Source organism: Dendropsophus ebraccatus, chromosome 14 (genome assembly GCF_027789765.1).
Source record: "Dendropsophus ebraccatus isolate aDenEbr1 chromosome 14, aDenEbr1.pat, whole genome shotgun sequence".
NCBI classification, from domain to species: Eukaryota; Metazoa; Chordata; class Amphibia; order Anura; family Hylidae; genus Dendropsophus; species Dendropsophus ebraccatus.
Window position 1 is genome coordinate 8,120,218 of NC_091467.1, and position 23,422 is coordinate 8,143,639.

General features: G+C 49.4%; 2 protein-coding genes across 6 annotated transcripts; one reads left to right on the forward strand and one right to left on the reverse strand.

Moving 5' to 3' along the window:
- The first annotated feature begins 2,316 nt into the window (after positions 1-2,316).
- TTLL9 (tubulin tyrosine ligase like 9) lies at positions 2,317-13,804 on the forward strand. 4 transcript variants are annotated; one of them, XM_069953764.1, is made up of 14 exons: positions 2,317-2,436; positions 7,023-7,069; positions 8,559-8,651; positions 8,859-8,970; positions 9,067-9,252; positions 10,996-11,064; positions 11,153-11,243; positions 11,381-11,421; positions 11,527-11,614; positions 11,831-11,889; positions 12,057-12,253; positions 12,983-13,096; positions 13,504-13,628; positions 13,712-13,804. In XM_069953764.1, exons 1-14 carry the CDS (start codon positions 2,395-2,397, stop codon positions 13,783-13,785), a joined length of 1,338 nt encoding a protein of 445 aa, XP_069809865.1. In that variant the 5' UTR covers positions 2,317-2,394; the 3' UTR covers positions 13,786-13,804. The 4 variants fall into 4 exon arrangements, with proteins under 4 accessions (XP_069809865.1, XP_069809867.1, XP_069809864.1 ...); XM_069953766.1 differs by having other exon boundaries at positions 8,559-8,656; positions 13,504-13,804; XM_069953763.1 differs by having other exon boundaries at positions 13,504-13,804.
- Positions 12,837-17,849, reverse strand: PDRG1 (p53 and DNA damage regulated 1). Of its 2 annotated transcripts, XM_069953769.1 has the most exons (6): positions 17,701-17,849; positions 14,687-14,762; positions 14,453-14,527; positions 14,288-14,368; positions 14,017-14,125; positions 12,837-13,070 (listed from the first exon to the last, which is right to left on the reverse strand). In XM_069953769.1, the coding sequence occupies exons 1-5, from the start codon at positions 17,788-17,790 to the stop codon at positions 14,043-14,045; spliced, it is 405 nt and encodes a 134-aa protein (XP_069809870.1). In that variant the 5' UTR covers positions 17,791-17,849; the 3' UTR covers positions 12,837-13,070; positions 14,017-14,042. The 2 variants fall into 2 exon arrangements, with proteins under 2 accessions (XP_069809870.1, XP_069809868.1); XM_069953767.1 differs by having other exon boundaries at positions 12,837-14,125.
- Positions 17,850-23,422: the final 5,573 nt, after the last annotated feature.

Below are 23,422 nucleotides of genomic sequence, written 5' to 3' on the forward strand. Positions count from 1 at the left end.
TGCTGCCACCTCTGTCCATGTCAGGAACTGTCCAGAGCAGCAGCAAATCCCCATAGAAAACCTCTCCTGCTCTGGACAGTTCCTGACATGGACAGAGGTGGCAGCAGAGAGCACTGTGTCAGACTAGAGAGAATACACCACTTCCTGAAGGACATACAGCAGCTGATAAGTACTGGACGTAAATAGAAGTAATAATATGAAGTATATTTATTTATTATTTCACAGCATTACAAATTTTTCAAATGTTTAACTTACTGGTACCAGCTGATTTGAACATTTTTTACTGGACTTCCCTTTTAATAAATCTTCCCCATTGTGTTTTCCTAGCAGTGTGCCACACCCATCGCAGTACTGATCAGAAGGAGCCCACTAAGTCTTCATTTACAAGACTTTTTTGGAATATGTTGCTGTATGACGCAGTACATCAGGACTATTCAGTCCTGTAAAAAAAAAAATATATAAATATATTTGGCAAACAGACTGAATGTAGTCAGTATAAACTCAATCCATTAAAGCAATTGCGGCCCTCTAGCTGTTGCAAAACTACAATTCCCATCATGCCTGTACATGCTTTAGCTATCCAGGCATGATACACATGTCTATAACTATAAGCATGTAAATAACTATAAGCATGTCTACAACAACTATAAGCATGTATACAGCTATAAGCATGTCATTAACTATAAGCATGTCTACAACTATACACATGCTTATAACTATATGCATGTCTATAACTATAAGCATGTCTATAACTATGAGGATGTATATAACTATAAGCATGTCTATACCTATAAGGATGTCTATAACTGTAAGCATGTCTATAACTGTAAGCATGTCTATAACTATAAGGATGTCTATAACTATAAGCATGTCTATAACTATGAGGATGTATATAACTATAAGCATGTCTATACCTATAAGGATGTCTACAACAACTATAAGCATGTCTATAACTATAAGCATGTCTATAACTATAAGGATGTCTATAGCTATAAGCATGTCTATAACTATAAGGATGTCTATAACTATACACATGTCTATAATTATAAGCATGACTATAACTATACGGATGTCTATAACTATACGCATGTCAATAACTATAAGCATATCTATAACTATAAGCATGTCTATAACTCTAAGCATATCTATAACTATAAGCATGTCTATAACTATAAGCATATCTATAACTATAAGCATGTCTATAACTATAAGCATGTCTATAACTATAAGCATGTCTATAACTATACGCATGTCTATAACTATAAGGATGTCTATAACTATACGAATGTCTATGACTATAAGGATGTCTATAACTATATGCATGTCTATGACTATAAGGATGTCTATAACTATAAGCATGTCTATAACTATACGCATGTCTATAACTATAAGCATGTCTATAACTATACGCATGTCTATAACTATAAGCATGTCTATGACTATAAGGATGTCTATAACTATACGCATGTCTATGACTATAAAAGGATGTCGATAACTATAAGCATGTCTATAACTATAAGGATGTCTATAACTATAAGCATATCTATAACTATAAGGATGTCTATAACTATAAGGATGTCTATAACTATAAGCATGTCTATAACTATACGCATGTCTATAACTATACACATGTCTATAACTATACGCATGTCTATAACTATAAGAATGTCTATAACTATAAGCATGTCTATAACTATACGCATGTCTATGACTATAAGGATGTCTATAACTATAAGCATGGATGTCAATTGAAAAACGGATGCACACAAATACATCCGTTTTTTTCATCCATTTTTTGCAGAAAGCAGATGAAAATCCCGCAGTGTGAACCCATACAGCGCGGGACTTTGGAAAAGTAAGATTCTAGTGTAATCAAGGAGGGGATGGAGGGTCCAGGGGACGTTTGGGATGTACCAGCACGTCTCCTTATCATTAGGGGCATATTCGGCCTGATTGGTTCCCTTTAAGGTGAATGGACGTGGTATTATACACTGACATCCATTTGCTTGCAGTGACTGTAAGTGAAGTTATTCACTAATATGTAATATTCACTTTATGGCCAAAGGTGGTGAGATGTGGCTATAGATTTATGTTTATAGATATTACAGCAGGCTGACAATGTAATAATATGCAGATTATGGCAGAATATCACCTCTCACATTGTCTATAATACTCTGCACAGTCCAGACACTCACGGGTTAACTCCGGACCTGTTCTATCAGACTCTGCCCACCAATCCAATGTCCGCGCCTCCCGGCGACAGGTTTGTGAGCGGGCACGCGCGTCATGTGTGCAGCGTGCTGACGTAGAACGTAACATCACGTGGTCCGCTTCCGTTGTCATGGGAACGTCCGGCGCTTCTGCCATTCGTTGTGTCTGTATACAGGAGTGTGGATGAGGTGGTCGCCGGCTGCAGGCAGCATGTCCCGGGGAAAGGTCGGTGTCCGCGGTCAGGATCTGTATAACTCTACGGCCATGATAGGTGCCCGGGGGGCGGGGGTCACGTGACTGCTCACTGCGAGGCAGGGAATGGGATTACTACAGTTACCTATGGCAACGCCAGCCAGAGTGCCCCCATAACAGTGCCAGCTACAGCCCCCTATAATGTGCCAGCCAGAGTGCCCCCATAACAGTGCCAGCTACAGCCCCCTACAATGTGCCAGAGTGCCCCCATAACAGTGCCAGCTACAGCCCCCTATAATGTGCCAGTCATAGTGCCCCCATAACAGTGCCAGCTACAGCCCCCTATAATGTGCCAGACATAGTGCCCCCATAACAGTGCCAGCTACAGCCCCCTATAATGTGCCAGACATAGTGCCCCCATAACAGTGCCAGCTACAGCCCCCTATAATGTGCCAGACATAGTGCCCCCATAACAGTGCCAGCTACAGCCCCCCATAATGTGCCAGTCATAGTGCCCCCATAACAGTGCCAGCTACAGCCCCCCCCCATAATGTGCCATAGTGCCCCCATAACAGTGCCAGCTACAGCCCCCTATAATGTTCCAGACATAGTGCCCCCATAACAGTGCCAGCTACAGCCCCCTATAATGTGCCAGTCATAGTGCCCCCATAACAGTGCCAGCTACAGCCCCCTATAATGTGCCAGTCATAGTGCCCCCATAACAGTGCCAGCTACAGCCCCCTATAATGTGCCAGTCATAGTGCCCCCATAACAGTGCCAGCTACAGCCCCCCCCCATAATGTGCCAGAGTGCCCCCATAACAGTGCCAGCTACAGCGCCCTATAATGTGCTAGTCATAGTGCCCCCATAACAGTGCCAGCTACAGCCCCCTATAATGTGCCAGACATAGTGTCCCCATAACAGTGCCAGATACAGCCCCCTATAATGTGCCAGCCAGAGTGCCCCCATAACAGTGCCAGATACAGCCCCCCCATAATGTGCCAGAGTGCCCCCATAACAGTGCCAGATACAGCCCCCTATAATGTGCCAGACATAGTGTCCCCATAACAGTGCCAGCTACAGCCCCCTATAATGTGCCAGCCAGAGTGCCCCCATAACAGTGCCAGCTACAGCCCCCTACAATGTGCCAGAGTGCCCCCATAACAGTGCCAGCTACAGCCCCCTATAATGTGCCAGTCATAGTGCCCCCATAACAGTGCCAGCTACAGCCCCCTATAATGTGCCAGACATAGTGCCCCCATAACAGTGCCAGCTACAGCCCCCCATAATGTGCCAGTCATAGTGCCCCCTTAACAGTGCCAGCTACAGCCCCCCCCCCCTATAATGTGCCATAGTGCCCCCATAACAGTGCCAGCTACAGCCCCCTATAATGTTCCAGACATAGTGCCCCCATAACAGTGCCAGCTACAGCCCCCTATAATGTGCCAGTCATAGTGCCCCCATAACAGTGCCAGCTACAGCCCCCCCCATAATGTGCCAGAGTGCCCCCATAACAGTGCCAGCTACAGCGCCCTATAATGTGCTAGTCATAGTGCCCCCATAACAGTGCCAGCTACAGCCCCCTATAATGTGCCAGACATAGTGTCCCCATAACAGTGCCAGATACAGCCCCCTATAATGTGCCAGGCATAGTGCCCCCATAACAGTGCCAGATACAGCCCCCTATAATGTGCCAGACATAGTGCCCCCATAACAGTGCCAGATACAGCCCCCTATAATGTGCCAGAGTGCCCCCATAACAGTGCCAGCTACAGCCCCCTATAATGTGCCAGTCATAGTGCCCCCATAACAGTGCCAGCTACAGCCCCCTATAATGTGCCAGGCATAGTGCCCCCATAACAGTGCCAGATACAGCCCCCCCATAATGTGCCAGAGTGCCCCCATAACAGTGCCAGCTACAGCCCCCTATAATGTGCCAGACATAGTGTCCCCATAACAGTGCCAGATACAGCCCCCTATAATGTGCCAGGCATAGTGCCCCCATAACAGTGCCAGATACAGCCCCCCCATAATGTGCCAGAGTGCCCCCATAACAGTGCCAGCTACAGCCCCCTATAATGTGCCAGTCATAGTGCCCCCATAACAGTGCCAGCTACAGCGCCCTATAATGTGCTAGTCATAGTGCCCCCATAACAGTGCCAGCTACAGCCACCTATAATGTGCCAGTCATAGTGCCCCCATAACAGTGCCAGCTACAGCCCCCTATAATGTGCCAGACATAGTGCCCCCATAACAGTGCCAGCTACAGCCCCCTATAATGTGCCAGACATAGTGCCCCCATAACAGTGCCAGCTACAACCCCCTATAATGTGCCAGTCATAGTGCCCCCATAACAGTGCCAGCTACAGCCCCCTATAATGTGCCAGTCATAGTGCCCCCATAACAGTGCCAGCTACAGCCCCCTATAATGTGCTAGTCATAGTGCCCCCATAACAGTGCCAGATACAGCCCCCTATAATGTGCGAGTCATAGTGCCCCCATAACAGTGCCAGCTACAGCGCCCTATAATGTGCTAGTCATAGTGCCCCCATAACAGTGCCAGCTACAGCCACCTATAATGTGCCAGTCATAGTGCCCCCATAACAGTGCCAGCTACAGCCCCCTATAATGTGCCAGCTACAGCCCCCTATAATGTGCTAGTCATAGTGCCCCCATAACAGTGCCAGATACAGCCCCCTATAATGTGCGAGTCATAGTGCCCCCATAACAGTGCCAGCTACAGCGCCCTATAATGTGCTAGTCATAGTGCCCCCATAACAGTGCCAGCTACAGCCACCTATAATGTGCCAGTCATAGTGCCCCCATAACAGTGCCAGCTACAGCCCCCTATAATGTGCCAGACATAGTGCCCCCATAACAGTGCCAGCTACAGCCCCCTATAATGTGCCAGACATAGTGCCCCCATAACAGTGCCAGACATAGTGCCCCCATAACAGTGCCAGATACAGCCCCCTATAATGTGCCAGTCATAGTGCCCCCATAACAGTGCCAGCTACAGCGCCCTATAATGTGCTAGTCATAGTGCCCCCATAACAGTGCCAGCTACAGCCCCCTATAATGTGCCAGTCATAGTGCCCCCATAACAGTGCCAGCTACAGCGCCCTATAATGTGCTAGTCATAGTGCCCCCATAACAGTGCCAGCTACAGCCCCCTATAATGTGCCATAGTGCCCCCATAACAGTGCCAGCTACAGCCCCCCCCTATAATGTGCCAGAGTGCCACCATAACAGTGCCAGCTACAGCCCCCTATAATGTGCCAGTCATAGTGCCCCCATAACAGTGCCAGCTACAGCCCCCCCATAATGTGCCATAGTGCCCCCATAACACTGCCAGCTACAGCCCCCTATAATGTGCCAGTCGGAGTGCCCCCATAACAGTGCCAGCTACAGACCCCTATAATGTGCCAGCTACAGCCCCCTATAATATGCTAGTCATAGTGCCCCCATAACAGTGCCAGCTACAGCCCCCTATAATGTGCCAGTCATAGTGCCCCCATAACAGTGACAGCTAGAGCCCCCTATAATGTGTCAGTCATAGTGCCCCCATAACAGTGCCAGCTAGAGCCCCCTATAATGTGCCAGTCATAGTGCCCCCATAACAGTGCCAGCTACAGCCCCCTATAATGTGCCAGTCATAGTGCCCCCATAACAGTGCCAGCTAAAAAACCCCTATAATGTACCAGTCATAGTGCCCCCATAACAGTGCCAGCTAAAAAAAACCCTATAATGTGCCAGTCATAGTGCCCCCATAAGAGTGCCAGCTAAAACCCCCTATAATGTGCCAGTCATAGTACCCCCATAACAGTGCCAGCTAAAAAAAAACTATAATGTGCCAGTCAAAGTGTCCCCATAACAGTGCCAGCTACAGCGCCCCCATAATGTGCCAGAGTGCCCCCATAACAGTGCCAGCTACAGCCCCCTATAATGTGCCAGTCATAGTGCCCCCATAATAGTGCCAGCTACAGCCCCCTATAATGTGCCAGTCATAGTGCCCCCATAACAGTGCCAGCTACAGCCCCCTATAATGTGCCAGTCATAGTGTCCCCATAACAGTGCCAGCTACAGCCCCCTATAATGTGCCAGTCATAGTGTCCCCATAACAGTGCCAGCTACAGCACCCCAATAATGTGCCCCCATAATAGTGCCAGCTACAAACCCCCATAATGTGCCAGTCATAATGTCCTCATAACAGTGCCAGCTACAGCCTCCTATAATGTGCCCCCATAATAGTGCCCCCATAACAGTGCCAGCTACAGCCCCCTATAATGTGCCACCATGTGCCGCCATAACAGTGCCAGCTACAGCCACCTATAATGTGCCAGACATAGTGCCCCCCTATAATGTGCCAGTCATAGTGCCCCCATAACAGTGCCAGCTACAGCCCCCTATGCTGTAGTCAGTAGTCAAAATCCTAATTGGGGTGAATATTAGTAAAATCAGGGATGTAATAATGGGGTCCAGGCCTAGTAAACAATTAGCGCGGTGGTATTGCACTAGAGGTGGGAGATAACCCCCAGTACCCCGGATTACCCCTAGGCCATTGTCTGCACTGTGCGCTGTATAGACCCCATTACATCCCTGCTTCTCTATTACATCAGGTGGCTACAAACAGGAATCCGTACGGTTACCAGCGGCAGAAGGAGCGGTAAGGGGTCAAAATATTCTTATTGCAATGGTTCAACTTCTACAGCAGGGATGGGGAACCTTCAGCTCTCCAGCTGTTGCAGAACTACAACTCCCATCATGCCCAAGCATGCAGTCTTCATTTCCTACCAAAAATGGTGACGTCATGATCTGCTGTCTAACATAGAGGTGCGGGCTGGGCTGAGGACGGGAGAGTGGAGCAGGGTAAGCAGCGGGGCGGGACAGGAGACCAGCAGCGAGGAGGAGCGCCATGTGGAGCCAGGTGACAAGCGCTTCACTGCCGGAGCGGATAGAGAGCAGGAAGCGCAGGACCCCTGGCTGCTCTCTATCCGCTCCGGCAATGTAAGACTTGTCAGCTGGCTCCACATGGCGCTCCTCCTCGGCCTCGCTGCTGATGCTGGTGACTGCGTTCCCCAGGGAGCTGAGGGGGCAGAGGAACCCGCTCTCCAATGTCCTGCACAATGTGCCCGGCTCAGCGCTGCCCCTTATATCCCCTTACCGGAGGATGACCGCTCCGGTACAGGGGGGAGACAGACCCCCGGCCTAATGATTCACATGTCACATCATCCCGGTGGTCTCTCTTCCATCTGGAGCTTACTCTGCTTCACGCTCCCAGCCCGCACCTTTATGTTAGACTATGGGTCGTGATGTCACCATTATCGGTAGGAAATGAAGACTGTTGCTTTAGTAAATTAGAAGGGGGGGGGGGGCTCTATATGTGCCTTCCCCCCCATCAGTGTATGTCAAGAAGCTGAATAACTTTTGTTGGCCTATAACATAATTAAAAATAGTTCTTTCGCCCGGAACCAATCATGTAAATATAAATAGGCTCCTATATGCCCCCCGCCCCACCCGGGCGGTCCACAGCTCCCACGTGGTCATGGTTGGTGGGAAATCTTGTGGGAAATCATGCCTCCCTGGGAGCGTCGGCGTATAGGAGCCGGCAGTGTCACACAGGGGTCGTCCCTGAGTGCTGACGCTCCCACCGCAGTGTGATTGGCGCCAGGATTCCCCGCCAGACGTGAATAGTTAGGAGCTTCGGACCCCCCACATGCCAGGAGTATAAAAAGTACTTTTTCAGGACATATAAGTAACGCTCATATGGGGAGATTGGTCAAAGTGGTGTAAAGTAGAACTGGCTCAGTCGCCCTTAGCAACCAATCAGATTCCACCTTTTCCAAAGAATCTGTAAGGAATGAAAGGTGGAATCTGATTGGTTGCTAGGGGCGACTGAGCCAGCTGTACCAGTTTGATCAATCTCCCCCGTGGTGTTTACTTATATGCCCAGAGCCTTGCTGGGGGGGGGCACATAGGAGCTCATTTGTAGCTGTAACAGTGATTTCTGATTGGTTCCCTTTAAATACATGATGGAAAGCACACCATTTTTTTATTTTTAAAGTTGCACAATTTTTCATTATATACTGATAAAACTTTATACCGGTATACAGAAGCTAGGACCGTTCCTTTAAGGTTTATTGTGTTCTCCACAGAGAGCCCCGATCCTGCATCCGGTACAAGTGCGGCCTCCTTAACACCATAGCGGACGTGCTGAGACAGCGGCCCGGCTGGACGGAGGTGAAGGAGTAAGGTTTGGGCACTCGCCACGCTTCACTGTAGTCATTGATTTCTTCAGGAACGCTATTGTATACTAATGATCAGCCGCCATATTGGTTGTCACTCTTCTCGTAGCTTCCTGATCCTGTATATGAGATGTGCTGAGATACGCTCCACCTATGTATCTAACCCTGGATAATTCGGCCTTATTGCTCAGTCACTAATGTGTTTTTCAGAGATGGAGAATGGGATTTTTACTGGTGTGACGTCGGCTGGCTGCGCGAGAACTTCGACCACATCTACATGGAGGAACACGTGCGCATCTGCCACTTCCGCAATCACTACGAGGTGCCGTCTGTCTCTACCATCTGGGCCTTTGGTTCTGGGTGTAAACACAGCAGCCGCCGCCGCCATACTCACTTTTTACCATCTCTCTTGTATTAGTTGACCAGGAAAAACTTTATGGTTAAGAATCTGAAGCGTTTCCGGAAGCAGCTGGAGCGAGAGTCCGGCCGCCTCGAGGCTGCAAAATGCGACTTCTTCCCCAAGACCTTTGAACTTCCTGCAGAGTATCACCTGTTTGTAGAGGAATTCCGCAGGAACCCCGGGATCACGTGGATTATGAAGCCTGTAAGTGGGGCTGGGGGTCTGTCTGCACATAGAGTAGCCTTAACCCTAAGACCTGCTGCTAACATGTGGCTAATAGCGCCCATCCGCGGGTCGTGTGTGGTACTGCAGGCTGACAGCGCCCATCCGCGGGTCGTGTGTGGTACTGCAGGCTGACAACGCCCATCCACAGATTGTGTGTGGTACTACAGGCTGACAGCGCCCATCCGCGCGTCGTGTGTGGTACTGCAGGCTGACAGCGCCCATCCGCGGGTCGTCTGTGGTACTACAGGCTGACAGCGCCCATCCACGCGTTGTGTGTGGTACTGCAGGCTGACAGCGCCCATCCACGCGTTGTGTGTGGTACTGCAGGCTGACAGCGCCCATCCATGCGTTGTGTGTGGTACTGCAGGCTGACAGCGCTCATCCGCGGGTCGCGTGTGGTACTGCAGGCTGACAGCGCCCATCCACAGGTCGTGTGTGGTACTGCAGGCTGACAGCGCCCATCCGCAGGTCGTGTGTGGTACTGCAGGCTGACAGCGCCCATCCGCAGGTCGTGTGTGGTACTGCAGGCGAACAGCGCCCATCCGCAGGTCGTGTGTGGTACTGCAGGCTGACAGCGCCCATCCGCGGGTCGTGTGTGGTACTGCAGGCTGACAGCGCCCATCCACGCGTTGTGTGTGGTACTGCAGGCTGACAGCGCCCATCCGCAGGTCGTGTGTGGTACTGCAGGCTGACAGCGCCCATCCGTGGGTAGTGTGTGGTACTGCAGGCTGACAGCGCCCATCCGCAGGTCGTGTGTGGTTCTGCAGGCTGACAGCGCCCATCCGCGGGTCGTGTGTGGTACTGCAGGCTGACAGCGCCCATCCATGCGTTGTGTGTGGTACTGCAGGCTGACAGCGCCCATCCGCAGGTCGTGTGTGGTACTGCAGGCTGACAGCGCCCATCCGTGGGTCGTGTGTGGTACTGCAGGCTGACAGCGCACATCCGTGGGTCGTGTGTGGTACTGCAGGCTGACAGCTCACATCCGCAGGTCGTGTGTGGTACTGCAGGCTGACAGCGCCCATCCGTGGGTCGTGTGTGGTACTGTAGGCTGACAGCGCACATCCGTGGGTCGTGTGTGGTACTGTAGGCTGACAGCGCACATCCGCGGGTCGTGTGTGGTACTGCAGGCTGACAGCGCCCATCCGCAGGTCGTGTGAGGTACTGCAGGTAGTTGCAAAAATATTCAGCTTGACGAGTCTTATAAGTATAACTGTTAGTCGAGATTAGAATACCCCTTTTAAGAGGGGTTCTCCAGCATTAGAAAAACATGGCCACTCTCTTCCAGAGGCAGCACCGCTCTTGTCTCCAGGTCAGGTGTGGGTTGCAATTAGGCTCCATTCACTTCAATGGAGTTGCAAAACCTGCACTCAAACTGGAGACAAAAGCGGAAGAAAGTGGCCATGTTTTTTTAACGCAGGATAACCCCTTTAAGAGCTAAGCTGCAAGGCCTCAACAGGTTTCTGAAAGAAAGCAGCCATGGTTTTCTAATCCTGTATATCTGGCATGTAAGTGGTTAGGCAGAGAGAAGCAGCTTCCATTGTTGCCGTCTGAACCCCGATGCATTGCCATGGCAGATAAGGAGAAAGGGCTAGAATATACTAATGGTTAAATACGCCAGAGTTTTCCAGACTATTGAAGTCTTGGATCAGAATTAGCTGTAGTTTATCAGCATGTTCTGTATGCACCAGTATATACCATATCTACAATTGGTCTTTCCTCTAGGTGGCCAGATCCCAAGGAAAGGGGATTTTCCTTTTCCGGAAGCTAAAGGACATCATTGACTGGAGGAAGGTGACTTAAAGGTTCTGGACAAGGGGAATCGGGCGACATGTCATCTAAGAAGGTGGAAATTTAAAAAGCTTGTCTCAATGTTTTGCAGGATGGCGGCCGCTCAGATGAGCAGAGAGATGAGATCCCTGTAGAAAACTACGTGGCTCAGCGCTACATAGAGAATCCATACCTGATAGGAGGTGAGAGAAGCCGCTGCCCCCTCCGCAGAGTATGGAGGAGCTCCTGCTCATACACACTTATGGCGAGGAGCCCAGCTCGGTTTCTCGATTACCTTTGCAGAGACTACGTATATTATGTCTTTACACTTTATTTACAGGAAGAAAATTTGACCTGCGGGTCTACGTGCTGGTCACATCGGTAAGACTGAGCCATGATGGAGACGTTATATCGCTACCATAGATGTAACGATTGTACGAGATTTGCAGACATCCTAAACCCGTGTGATGCCTTCTTTCCCCACAGTACACCCCCCTCCGGGCCTGGCTTTACCGCGATGGTTTTGCCCGATTCTCAAACACTCGTTTCACCCTCAGCAGCATCGACGATCAGTGTATCCTTTATACCAATGTTCCCTGGAACGTGGCTCTCCGGCCATTGCATAATTACCATTCCAAAGGACAGGGCTTTATAGGAGTCGTAGTCTTGCAACCGCTGGAGACCATACACTACTTTATACTAACAGTATATCTGGAACTGTGGGATTAGAGTAGACTGACATTATTCAGAGAGCTGCTTCTTGTTTTAACCCTTTAACTTCCTGGTACAGATATTCACTTGACCAATGTGGCGATCCAGAAAACTGCTCCAGATTATGATCCTGAAAAGGTGAGCGGTGCCAATACCTTCACTGATAGTTATTTCCTATGCATTCCCCTCACACTGTGGCCCATAGTGCTCTCAGCTGGTACGGTCATCATTCCAGTGCACATCGTGGTGGCATTCTGGGACGTTATGATTGACCTATTCTAGAAACCATTCTATATTCTCCTTAGGGCTGCAAATGGATGATACAGCAGCTGCGGCAGTACCTGACGGCCAAGCACGGCCCGGTGGCAGTGGAGACCCTCTTTCAGAATATAGACAATATCTTCATCAAGAGCCTACAGAGCGTTCAGAAGATCATCATCAATGACAAGCATTGCTTTGAACTGTACGGATACGACATCTTGCTGGACGAGGACCTAAAACCGTGAGCAACAGCTGCTGCCAGGGGTTAATCTTTAGGGAGGCGTTGCACTCATCAGAATGACTGGGCACCCCTTTGGGGCTATATCAGTGACACCATGGACACCTTTAGGGGGGTGTTGCACTGACCAGAATGACTGGGCACCCCTTTGGGGCTATATCAGTGACACCTTTAGGGGGGCGTTGCACTCATCAGAATGACTGGGCACCCCTTTGGGGCTATTAGTGACACCTTTAGGGAGTTGTTGAACTGACCAGAATGACTGGGCACCCCTTTGGGGCTATATCAGTGACACCATGGACACCTTTAGGGGGGTGTTGCACTGACCAGAATGACTGGGCACCCCTTTGGGGCTATATCAGTGACACCTTTAGGGGGGCGTTGCACTCATCAGAATGACTGGGCACCCCTTTGGGGCTATTAGTGACACCTTTAGGGAGTTGTTGAACTGACCAGAATGACTGGGCACCCCTTTGAGGCTATATCAGTGACACCTTTAGGGGGGTGTTGCACTGACCAGAATGACTGGGCACCCCTTTGAGGCTATATCAGTGCATCATGGACACATACAACATAACTCGCACTATGAGAAACAAAATATAGGTTTACTATTAACATTATAATGTATAAACACTGGCTCTGCGGTTACCATAGAAACAGTGACCACAGATACCCATCCTTGGCAAACGACCCGTAGAGCTTTGGTTCCGATGTTCTTGCTCTTCTCCCCAGGTGGCTGCTGGAGGTTAATGCTTCCCCCTCCCTGACCGCCAGCAGTCAAGAAGATTATGACCTGAAATGTCGTCTCCTGGAAGACACCCTGCACGTAGTGGACATGGAAGGAAGGTGAGACCTGTGCCAAACATTCTGAGATGGTGAGATCTCTGCTTGCTGTCAGTGAATGAAAGCATATAGGTGGTTCTGGGGGGAAAACCCCCCACAAAACACCTATATGCTTTACTGACAGCTAATGGAAATATTGAAAGTGGTGAGGAAGTACACAATACATGTTGAAAAGTTGTAGAAGCAGTCATCCATTTCATGCTGGCTGTACCTGAAGTCATCAGGATGGTCCCTGGTAGCTTCTACCTTCCCCACCACCCGCGATTGACAGATTTCTCCATTTGGGTATGTAGAGAAATGTATCAATCAATGAAGGCTGGTGGGGTGAGGAGAACCGCCCAGATGACTCCTGGTTCACGCAGCAGGAGAGTGATGATAGGTTCCCGAACGTTTTATTCACTTCTACTCAGACTAACAGGGAAGGAAAGGAGAGTCGGAGGTTTCGACCTCATGTGGAACGACGGCCCTGTATCCCGAGACGACGGACAGCTAGACGGTATCAGCAGCGGAAACTTAATGGCAAACACACACCTAGGTGAGAGGCGGCCTGTTCTTACAGCGTGCAGTCCCTATCATTGCCTTGGTGCACACTTACTGACACATCCCCTCCACCCACAGGCTGCGTCAATGACAGAAAGAAGAACCTGAGACAACTCATGAAAGCCGCCAGTAAGAAATCATCGGCTACTTAATAAACTTCTCAACATCCGCCATCTTGTCCATTGCATTTACAGGGCTGGGTCAAAGGTGTTGGCCATAGTGGCTATGGAGTAGGTTCATATAAACTGCTGTCGGTGAACACGGTGTGAGCTCATTGGTCGTATTGATGACATTACGTCCATTTCAGGTGGTGCAGTATAATCTGTGCACCGGCTTGGAGTACCGGATTTTCTACAGCTCTGAGAAAGGTGACCGTCACTTACAAGACTGTTGTGTTCTTCCGGTCTGCTCATCCCTTGAGAACTTTATTGATCGCCTTGACTTCATCCGGATCCAGCGGAGTCAGGTGGAAGCCTTTCAGCTCCGGTTGACCTGTGTGGACAGAGATCCATAAATGGTGGCCAAGGCGGGGGTGGGTAGTGACTGACAGGGGGAGAGGGTGGGTAGTGATTGACAGGGGGAGAGGATGGGTAGTGATTGACAGGGGGAGGGGATGGGTAGTGATCAAAGGGGGAGACCCGGATCCTGCATTACCTTGCGCCTCATATAACTGGTTCACCTTCACTTTTAGCTGAGAGCGAAGTCTATTGATTTCTCCATCCAATTGTTCCTGATCTGAAAGAAGAGTATTGATGCGATATCATCACCGTACACCAGTCCTCCACTACTATCCCCATCATCCCCGGCCGTCACACTCACCTTGCTCAATCATTGCCTTGACTTTATCTTTTGGAAGGTTTATGAACATGTTCCCGAAGCAGACTGTCACCGGCCCTGCGGACATACAGTGATAGATGGTAGAGGCTGCTCTCCAGAGAGCCGCCAGGCAGGGGGTACCTGTACATTTATCATGGAATCCTGCTAACCGGCCTGCAATAAAATTAGTTCTATGCTGGATGATTGGAATTTACAGGGGGAGCTGCAGTAACTCACCTGACTGAGAGGGGTCCCCGCTGAGCGCCCGTAAGGCCTCTCTGTTCTGATTCCTTTTCATGTCGAGGTCCACAATCTGAAATATAAAGGATTCGAGAGTTGCCAAGAATCCCAACTATACGCATCAATATCATCCAGTTACATGACATGAACCGTGTAGGAGTGAGATATATAGGCGGTGGGTATATAACTAGTGATGCACAATGCACCGAAATATCAATACTACTATCGATATTCTGGGCAACAAAACGGCTCGGTACCAGGACTTCCTGGTATTCGATACTTTATGTTGATTTTATGCTACCTGAGCGTCAGCCATGTTCTCTGTGTGCTTCCCCCTGGTGTTACCTCCTCAGCCTGCCACCAGCCACCTTCAAATAGCCGCCACTTAGGGATCGCTTGTGCCGGCTATTTTACAGTGTACATGCTGTGGTCATAACTGACAGCGGCATTTAACCCCTCCAGAGCCGCTCCATATACAGCTGGGGTCTACTGTATATGGAGAGGCTCCCACTGCTAATGACTGCAGCCCGTGATCCCGCAGTCAGCTGTCATTTAACGATTGTTCCCCTGGTGCAGCGGCCCCCCATCGCAAGCCCCTCCGTCCCCGGGACCCACTGCAGGCCGACCTCCCTCCGGGTCCCCCACTGCAGGCCGACCTCCCTCCGGGTCCCCCACTGCAGGCCGACCTCCCTCCGGGTCCCCCACTGCAGGCCGACCTCCCTCCGGGTCCCCCACTGCAGGCAGGCCGACCTCCCTCCGGGTCCCCCACTGCAGGCAGGCCGACCTCCCTCCGGGTCCCCCACTGCAGGCAGGCCGACCTCCCTCCGGGTCCCCCACTGCAGGCAGGCCGACCTCCCTCCGGGTCCCCCACTGCAGGCAGGCCGACCTCCCTCCGGGTCCCCCACTGCAGGCAGGCCGACCTCCCTCCGGGTCCCCCACTGCAGGCCGACCTCCGGGTCCCAACAGCACGAGAGTCTCCATAGACACAGACACTGGAGCCCATCACCTGCAGTAAGTAGGGGAGTGAAGCGCACGGTGAAGCTCTTCTCGTAGCTGTATCTAATCATCCTTCACTCACATCACTTTTTATGTAAAGGGACAGTGATAATTTTTGGGTAGGGTCACATATGGATATCTGACACAGGAACTCCCCAATCAGTCCACAGCCAGGAAGATCTGTGCAAACACAACACTGCTGCTGACACACTGTAACAGCCCCTCAGCTGTGAGATCCATCAGCTCTTCCATTCACTGACTTCTAGGAGAGGTGTGGGATACACTGACAGCCAGCAGAGGTGTGGATACACAAGGAGGTATGCTGGGAGTTGTTGTGCACAAGAAGGTATGCTGGGAGTTGCAGTTGTGCAGCAACAGCCTTCCAACATAACTCCCAGCATACCTTATGCACAAGTCCCATCATACCCTCTTGTGCACTACAACTCCCAGCATACCTTCTTATGCAAGAGGAGGAGGTACGCTGGGAGCTGTAGTTCTGCAGCAGTAGCTTCCCAACACAACAGCAACTCCTAGCATATCCGCAGTCTGGGTGGGGGGCAGTATATTTGTATTTTTAGGGTGCCGTCACACACACCGGATCCGCAGTGGATTTCACTCTTGGCTGAGCAAGACAAGCAGATGGCAGGAAACCTCCAAAGCACGCTGGTATCGAAATCAACATTCTGGTATCATGACATCCCTAATATATATATATATATATATATATATATATATATATATATATATATATATATATATATATATATATATATATATATATATATATATATACACACACACATATACACACACTCACCGGCCACTTTATTAGGTACACCTGTCCAACTGCACGTTACCACTTAATTTCTAATCAGCCAAACACATGGCGGCAACTCAGTGCATTTAGGCATGTAGACATGGTCAAGACAATCTCCTGCAGTTCAAACCGAGCAGTATGGGGAAGAAAGGTGATTTGAGGCCTTTGAACGTGGCATGGTTGTTGGTGCCAGAAGGGCTGGTCTGAGTATTTCAGAAACTGCTGATCTACTGGGATTTTCACGCACAACCATCTCTAGGGTTTACAGAGAATGGTCCGAAAAAGAAAAAACATCCAGTGGGCGGAAATGCCTTGTTGATGCCAGAGGTCAGAGGAGAATGGGCAGACTGGTTCCAGCTGATAGAAAGGCAACAGTGACTCAAATAGCCAACCGTTACAGCCAAGGTAGGCAGAAGAGCATCTCTGAACGCACAGTACACAGTATGGGCTACAGCAGCAGAAGACCACACCGGGTGCCACTCCGCTCAGCTAAGAACAGGAAACTGAGGCTACAATTTGCACAAGCTCATCGAAATTGGACAGTAGAAGATTGGAAAAACGTTACCTGGTCTGATGAGTCTCGATTTCTGCTTGAACATGACAATGAGATCACTGTACTCCAATGGCCTCCACAGTCACCAGATCTCAATCCAATAGAGCATCTTTGGGATGTGGTGGAACGGGAGATTCACATCATAGATGTGCAGCCGACAAATCTGCGGCAACTGTGTGATGTCATCATGTCACTATGGACCAAAATCTCTGAGGAAGCTTCCAGCACCTTGTTGTATCTATGCCACCAAGAATTGAGGCAGTTCTGAAGGCAAAAGGGGGTCCAACCTGTTACTAGCATGGTGTACCTAATAAAGTGGCCGGTGAGTGTATATACACACATATATATATATATATATATATATATATATATATAGTGGGGTGGTCTGCTGGCAGGAGTGATATATATATATATATATATATATATATATATATATATATATATATATATATAGGGAGTGGGTGAGATATGGGGGTGCTCTGCTGGCAGGAGTGCAGTATATATATATAGGGGGCGCTCTGCTTACAGGAGTGCAGCGCATATATATATATATAGGGGGCGCTCTGCTTACAGGAGTGCAGTATATATATATATATACACGGGTACTTTGAGCAGGCAGCTTTATCCTTACTACCCGGTTACTACCTGGCGCCGGTCTCCCAGCACATCCTCCGCCTTCCTCTCCACCTCCTGCAGATAGGCCAGCACACTCTCCGTCCCCCCGTAGTTCTCCATGCCTTGCTTGATGTCGTTTCCCGGTCTGATCCTCTCACAGCGCAGACTATATACGTCACTCTAGAAGACGGGCAGCTGTTTATAGTGCAGATAACCTCGACAAGATGGCCGCGGAGACAACTCCACATCCTCACTTCTGCCTCTGGTGACAAGTGGGATCAGTATTGATTTCAGGGGCATGTGCGCCATCTGGTGGTGAGGCGCGGTCATAACCTGAGACAATCACGTGACACTGTCTCCAGTCAGCCCAGTTGTAGTGTGGAGTAGAGTAGTCACAGCCTGGACGGCAGGGTCAGCTGGGGCTTGTAGTTCCACATGGTTTACACATTTCCTTTGCTAGGTTGCTGGCATACATAGAGTTGTGTGATAAACCATCACCACAGGGGCGGCTTAGGTTGGGCCCATGAGTGGCACCTGGTGGGTTTGGTCTCCTCTGACCCATATACCACCATATTGGATCTTACCAATACCAATGGCCGTCTTCTCACTTTGGGCCGGGCTGAGGTGGCGACTGCTTTTATTACCGTCACAATGTCGCATTAGTGATTGTCAGTGCCGTTACTGCAGCCTCCAGCCTGATGCGACCGCCGCATGGCCGCCCGCCGCTGACCTCGGTGTTAGTAGAAAACCAATGCGACCTGCTTGTGACTTCTCTGTGATTTTTTCCTATACAGCCATATTGCAGCAGATTGCACGGACGCATTGGTGGCGCGGCTCACATGCGGTTTGTTGCTGCACCATCCATACCGCCATATAATATAAATGTGTATGAGATCCCTATCCGTGTGTCGACGACTGAGATCTGCGACTTCAGAGTCGTTTAACCCTTTTTTGTCCAGGATTTAATACATAATGACAAAGAGGCGCTTAAAGGGAACCAATCAGGTTAAAATGGCTATGAAGCTGGGGAAATGTGCGGACCCATCAGCCAGCAGACTTCCCATACACGTCCCTATATCCTCCCTTCTAAACTTACTATAATGACCCCCAAATAGTCATCTGGGCGGCGGTCTCTATGAAGCGAGTCACGTCCCCTGGGCAGATTGGCGATGTAATCACGTCCCTCGGGTAACGTGATTGGTTCCCTTTAAAGGGGTATTCCCACATATATTAACTTGTCCCCTATCCCCACAGGAGGGGGGCAACAGGGGAAGGCCCCCCTCAATAGAGATACGTGCAAATGGAGCATGATCAGATGCGATTGTGCGGCATTGCAATAGCGGTGGATGAAGAAGTTGGATGCAGCCCCAGGGAGTCCTGGTGGATACAGCCTATGGCTGTGTCCATATTATCCCAGACTCCCTAGGGCTGCCTCCATCTTCTTCAGCCACTGCTATTTCATTTCCGAACAATCGCATATGATCATGCTCCATTTGTGCTCATATCAGAGGAAGGCGAAACCCTCATGAGGCAGATGAACTTATTGAACGTATCTGGCGTGGCCTCGAGTATCTGTGCCCTATGCCGGTGCCCTATCTGTGCCCTATGCCGGTGGTGCCTCTCCCCCTGGGCTGGATGGAGGCAGGGAGAGGCTGCAGCAGTTCTAGGGCACAGAAACTCTAGGCCACGCCAGATTGACCCCCGCACCGCTGCAGCAATAAAAGTAGTTTTTCTTAGTCACTAAGAGCAAGGCCGACTCCCGAGATGGATGCGGCGTGAGAACCTCTACAACACGGTATAAGCAGTTTGGGGGCGGCTACATGCGGGGAAAGAGTCACTTTAATGAATCAGCCATAACAACATCTCCCTGCTCTTACAGTAAAGAATATAGAGAGTTCCATAGTCTCACTGCTCTTACAGTAAAGAATATAGAGAGATCCATAGTCTCACTGCTCTTACAGTAAAGAATATAGAGAGTTCCATAGTCTCACTGCTCTTACAGTAAAGAATATAGAGAGTTCCATAGTCTCACTGCTCTTACAGTAAAGAATATAGAGAGATCCATAGTCTCACTGCTCTTACAGTAAAGAATATAGAGAGTTCCATAGTCTCACTGCTCTTACAGTAAAGAATATAGAGAGCTCCATAGTCTCACTGCTCTTACAGTAAAGAACATAGAAAGTTACATAGTCTCACTGCTCTTACAGTAAAGAATATAGAGAGTTCCATAGTCTCACTGCTCTTACAGTAAAGAATATAGAGTTCCATAGTCTCACTGCTCTTACAGTAAAGAATATAAAGCGTTCCATAGTCTCACTGCTCTTACAGTAAAGAATATAGAGCTCCACAGTCTCACTGCTCTTACAGTAAAGAATATAGAGAGTTCCACAGTCTCACTGCTCTTACAGTAAAGAACCCGCGTTGATGCTGATGGTGAAATCTTCTTTCCTCTAGACGTAGAGGATGCCCCCTTGTCATGGTTACAGACCTAGGAGTAGGGAGACCACTACAAAGATCTCTGTACTGTCCCTTCATATATTTGTACATTGGGGTCAGATCGCCCCTAAGACGTCTCCTCTCTAACCCCAAGCTTGATAACCTGTCCTGTACCCCCCCCCCCCCCCATTGGTCCTGTCCTCTGCACCCGCTCCAGGTCAGCCATGTCCTTCTTACATACAGGTGCCTGGTGCTGTATACAGTATATACCATGTGTGGTCTGAAGAGGCAATGTTCCATGTTCTCCTATAATGTCTGTCTGATGCAAAGTTGCATGAAGGTGATGTTGTATATCTGTTATTAAGTGGTATTCCTATACATGTATGTCACAGCAAGGAACTGACCATCATGTAAGAGTACGTTCACACCTGACAATCTGCTGCAGATTTTCCTGCCCGTTGACTTAAATGGTTTCCCAGCAAATCTATAAATCCTCTGCTACTGCAGGACAATGGGCGGGAAAATCTGCTGCACCTGTCACTCATAGTAAATGTCCTAAGGACAGGTCGGTCAGGGACTAAGGGCTCACACCATGACTTATCAGAAGAACAAGGCCGCCTCCGCATGCTCCTGTCCCCGCTCTGTGTCCTGGCCCCATAGACTTGTGCACTTGGAATCTGTCCAGGTCATGTGTGTAGTGTAACCCTCCACATCCACCGCTAACATCACCCCCCACAATAAATGGAAACCTGAACAGCCCTAACGTGTTTCTACAACAATAATATCTGCTTCATCAGGGCACAGTATTAACTCAGTATTCCACTCAGACACAACTATTAATATGTTGCTGCCCATGGTGAGACTAACAATTCTTTCCATACTTGTTTTTATCTATTCAGTCTCCTTCCCCCAGTTCTTAGCTGCTGCTTTCTGCTGAAGACACAAAAATCTGTGTCTCCCCCTCCCTTCTGAGACGGCTGATGTAAACAAGTCCCTGGCAGGCTTTATCTGCAACATTGTAGATTCGTTGTAATGCTGGGAGGGATAATCACATGAGTTCATCAGCAACTTGACCTCAAAATAATCCTCCCAGCATTACAAAGAAGCTACAATGTTGCAGATAAAGCCTGCCAGGGACTTGTTTACATCAGCCGTCTCAGTAGGGAGGGGAGAGGAGGAGGAGACAGAGAGAAGGGCTCACACAAAGATTTATGTGTCATCAGCAGAAAACAGCAGCTCAGAACTGGGGGAAGGAGACTGAACAGATAATAAGAAGTATGGAAGAATAGTCTCACCATGGGCAGCAACATATCAAAAGCTATGTTTGAGTGGAGTACCCCTTTTTTTTTAAATCTCAGAAAGTTACAAACATTAAAGTCCATAGGAAAAAAATCACAGGTGTGTGGGGAATATAATGAAGAAAATATACTTACCTGTATGGCCGCTCTCGGACAGCCACCAGGTATCATTTTCGGCCAGCTTTCTGGTACGTCATAGTTCCGTCTCCTGCTGCTGCAAGGTCACGGCCCGGCTGATGGATTGCCTGCTCAGCCAGTCAGTGACTGCAGCTGTGCCCCCCATCTCACTGATTGCCTGCTCAGCCAGTCAGTGACTGCAGCTGTGTCCCCCATCTCACTGATTGCCTGTCAGGGCTGTACATCAGCCGGATAGCAGAAGACCAGAGATCAGTAAGGCAGCACTGCGGAGGCACAGGGAGGGGTAAGTATGCTTTCTTTATTATGTTCCTGCACCCCCTCTGCATGCAGGTAATTTTTTGTACTTTCTCACACACACCTTATACGCAGCGTATTTACTGCTGCGATACGCAGCAAATACGCAGCAAATACACAGCAGATTAGATCTAAATAACTGAACACACCATCAAATCTGCTGCGTATACAGTGTGTGTGTTTGTACCCTTAAGGGGATATCTAGGCTTAGAAAAACATGGCGGCTTCGCTTCAGAAACAGCACCTCTCCTGTCATTAGTTTTGATGCGGTTTTCTAGCTCAGTCCCATTAAAGTGAGTGGAGCTGACTTGTTATACCACACACAGGGGTGGCGCTGTTTCTGCAAGAAAGCAGTTGTATTTTTTCTAATCTTGCACAACCCATTTAAGATTTGGGCGTATAGTGTGACCCCCTACCTCCTGCGTATTTGGAGGGAATAAACCCCCCAGTTTTCTGGGGATGTGACTGATGATCAGGATTGCATGCTGCCTCCCCCCCCCCCGCTGCGACATCACATGATAATAAGGGATGAGCAGTGATTCAGTAATTGGGAGCCTTCCCTCCGCCTGCTGCAATCCCTATAATTATCACTTTACCCGCTCCGCGTATTGTGACTGGAGTCTGACGAGTTATACTGGGAACGGTAAGGAGCCAGACAACGCAACGGGGTGCCCCCCTCCCCCACTCACTGTACAGTCAGTGTGACCCCAATATTATCACTGTACAGTAAGTGTGACCCCAATATCACTGTACAGTCAGTGTGACCCCAATATTATCACTGTACAGTCAGTGTGACCCCAATATCACTGTACAGTCAGTGTGACCCCAATATTATCACTGTACAGTCAGTGTGACCCCAATATCACTGTACAGTAAGTGTGACCCCAATATTATCACTGTACAGTCAGTGTGACCCCAATATCACTGTACAGTCAGTGTGACCCCCAATATTATCACTGTACAGTCAGTGTGACCCCAATATTATCACTGTACAGTGTGACCCCAATATCACTGTACAGTAAGTGTGACCCCAATATTATCACTGTACAGTCAGTGTGACCCCAATATCACTGTACAGTCAGTGTGACCCCCAATATTATCACTGTACAGTCAGTGTGACCCCAATATCACTGTACAGTCAGTGTGACCCCCAATATTATCACTGTACAGTCAGTGTGACCCCCAATATTATCACTGTACAGTGCGCGTACCCATCACCCCCCCCCTCCTGTCCCCGGGACAGGAGGCGGATGATACAGATCAGTCCCCGGGATAGGAGGCGGATGATATGATACGGATCGTTACCCGGGACAGGAGGCGGATGATACAGATCAGTCCCCGGGATAGGAGGCGTATGATATGATACGGATCGTTACCCGGGACAGGAGGCGGATGATACGGATGGGGTCCCCGGGGACAGGAGGCAGATGATACGGATCGGGTCCCTGGGACAGGAGGCAGATGATACAGATCGGGTCCCTGGGGACAGGAGGCAGATGATACGGATCGGGTCCCCGGGACAGGAGGCAGATGATACAGATCGGTCCCAGGGGAGGCAGATGATACAGATCGGGTCCCCGGGACAG

Excerpts from the sequence above, each read along its gene's own strand:
- TTLL9 (XM_069953763.1), top strand. The coding sequence starts at position 2,395 with ATGAGGTGGTCGCCGGCTGCAGGCAGCATGTCCCGGGGAAAG. Across the intron at positions 8,652-8,858 it reads GGCTGGACGGAGGTGAAGGA|AGATGGAGAATGGGATTTTT; the intron begins GTAAGGTTTGGG and ends TGTGTTTTTCAG. Across the intron at positions 9,253-10,995 it reads TCACGTGGATTATGAAGCCT|GTGGCCAGATCCCAAGGAAA; the intron begins GTAAGTGGGGCT and ends TCTTTCCTCTAG.
- PDRG1 (XM_069953769.1), bottom strand. The coding sequence starts at position 17,790 with ATGGAGAACTACGGGGGGACGGAGAGTGTGCTGGCCTATCTGCAGGAG. Across the intron at positions 14,763-17,700 it reads TGCTGGGAGACCGGCGCCAG|ATTGTGGACCTCGACATGAA; the intron begins GTAGTAACCGGG and ends TTTATATTTCAG. Across the intron at positions 14,126-14,287 it reads CCAGTTATATGAGGCGCAAG|GTCAACCGGAGCTGAAAGGC; the intron begins GTAATGCAGGAT and ends CTGTCCACACAG.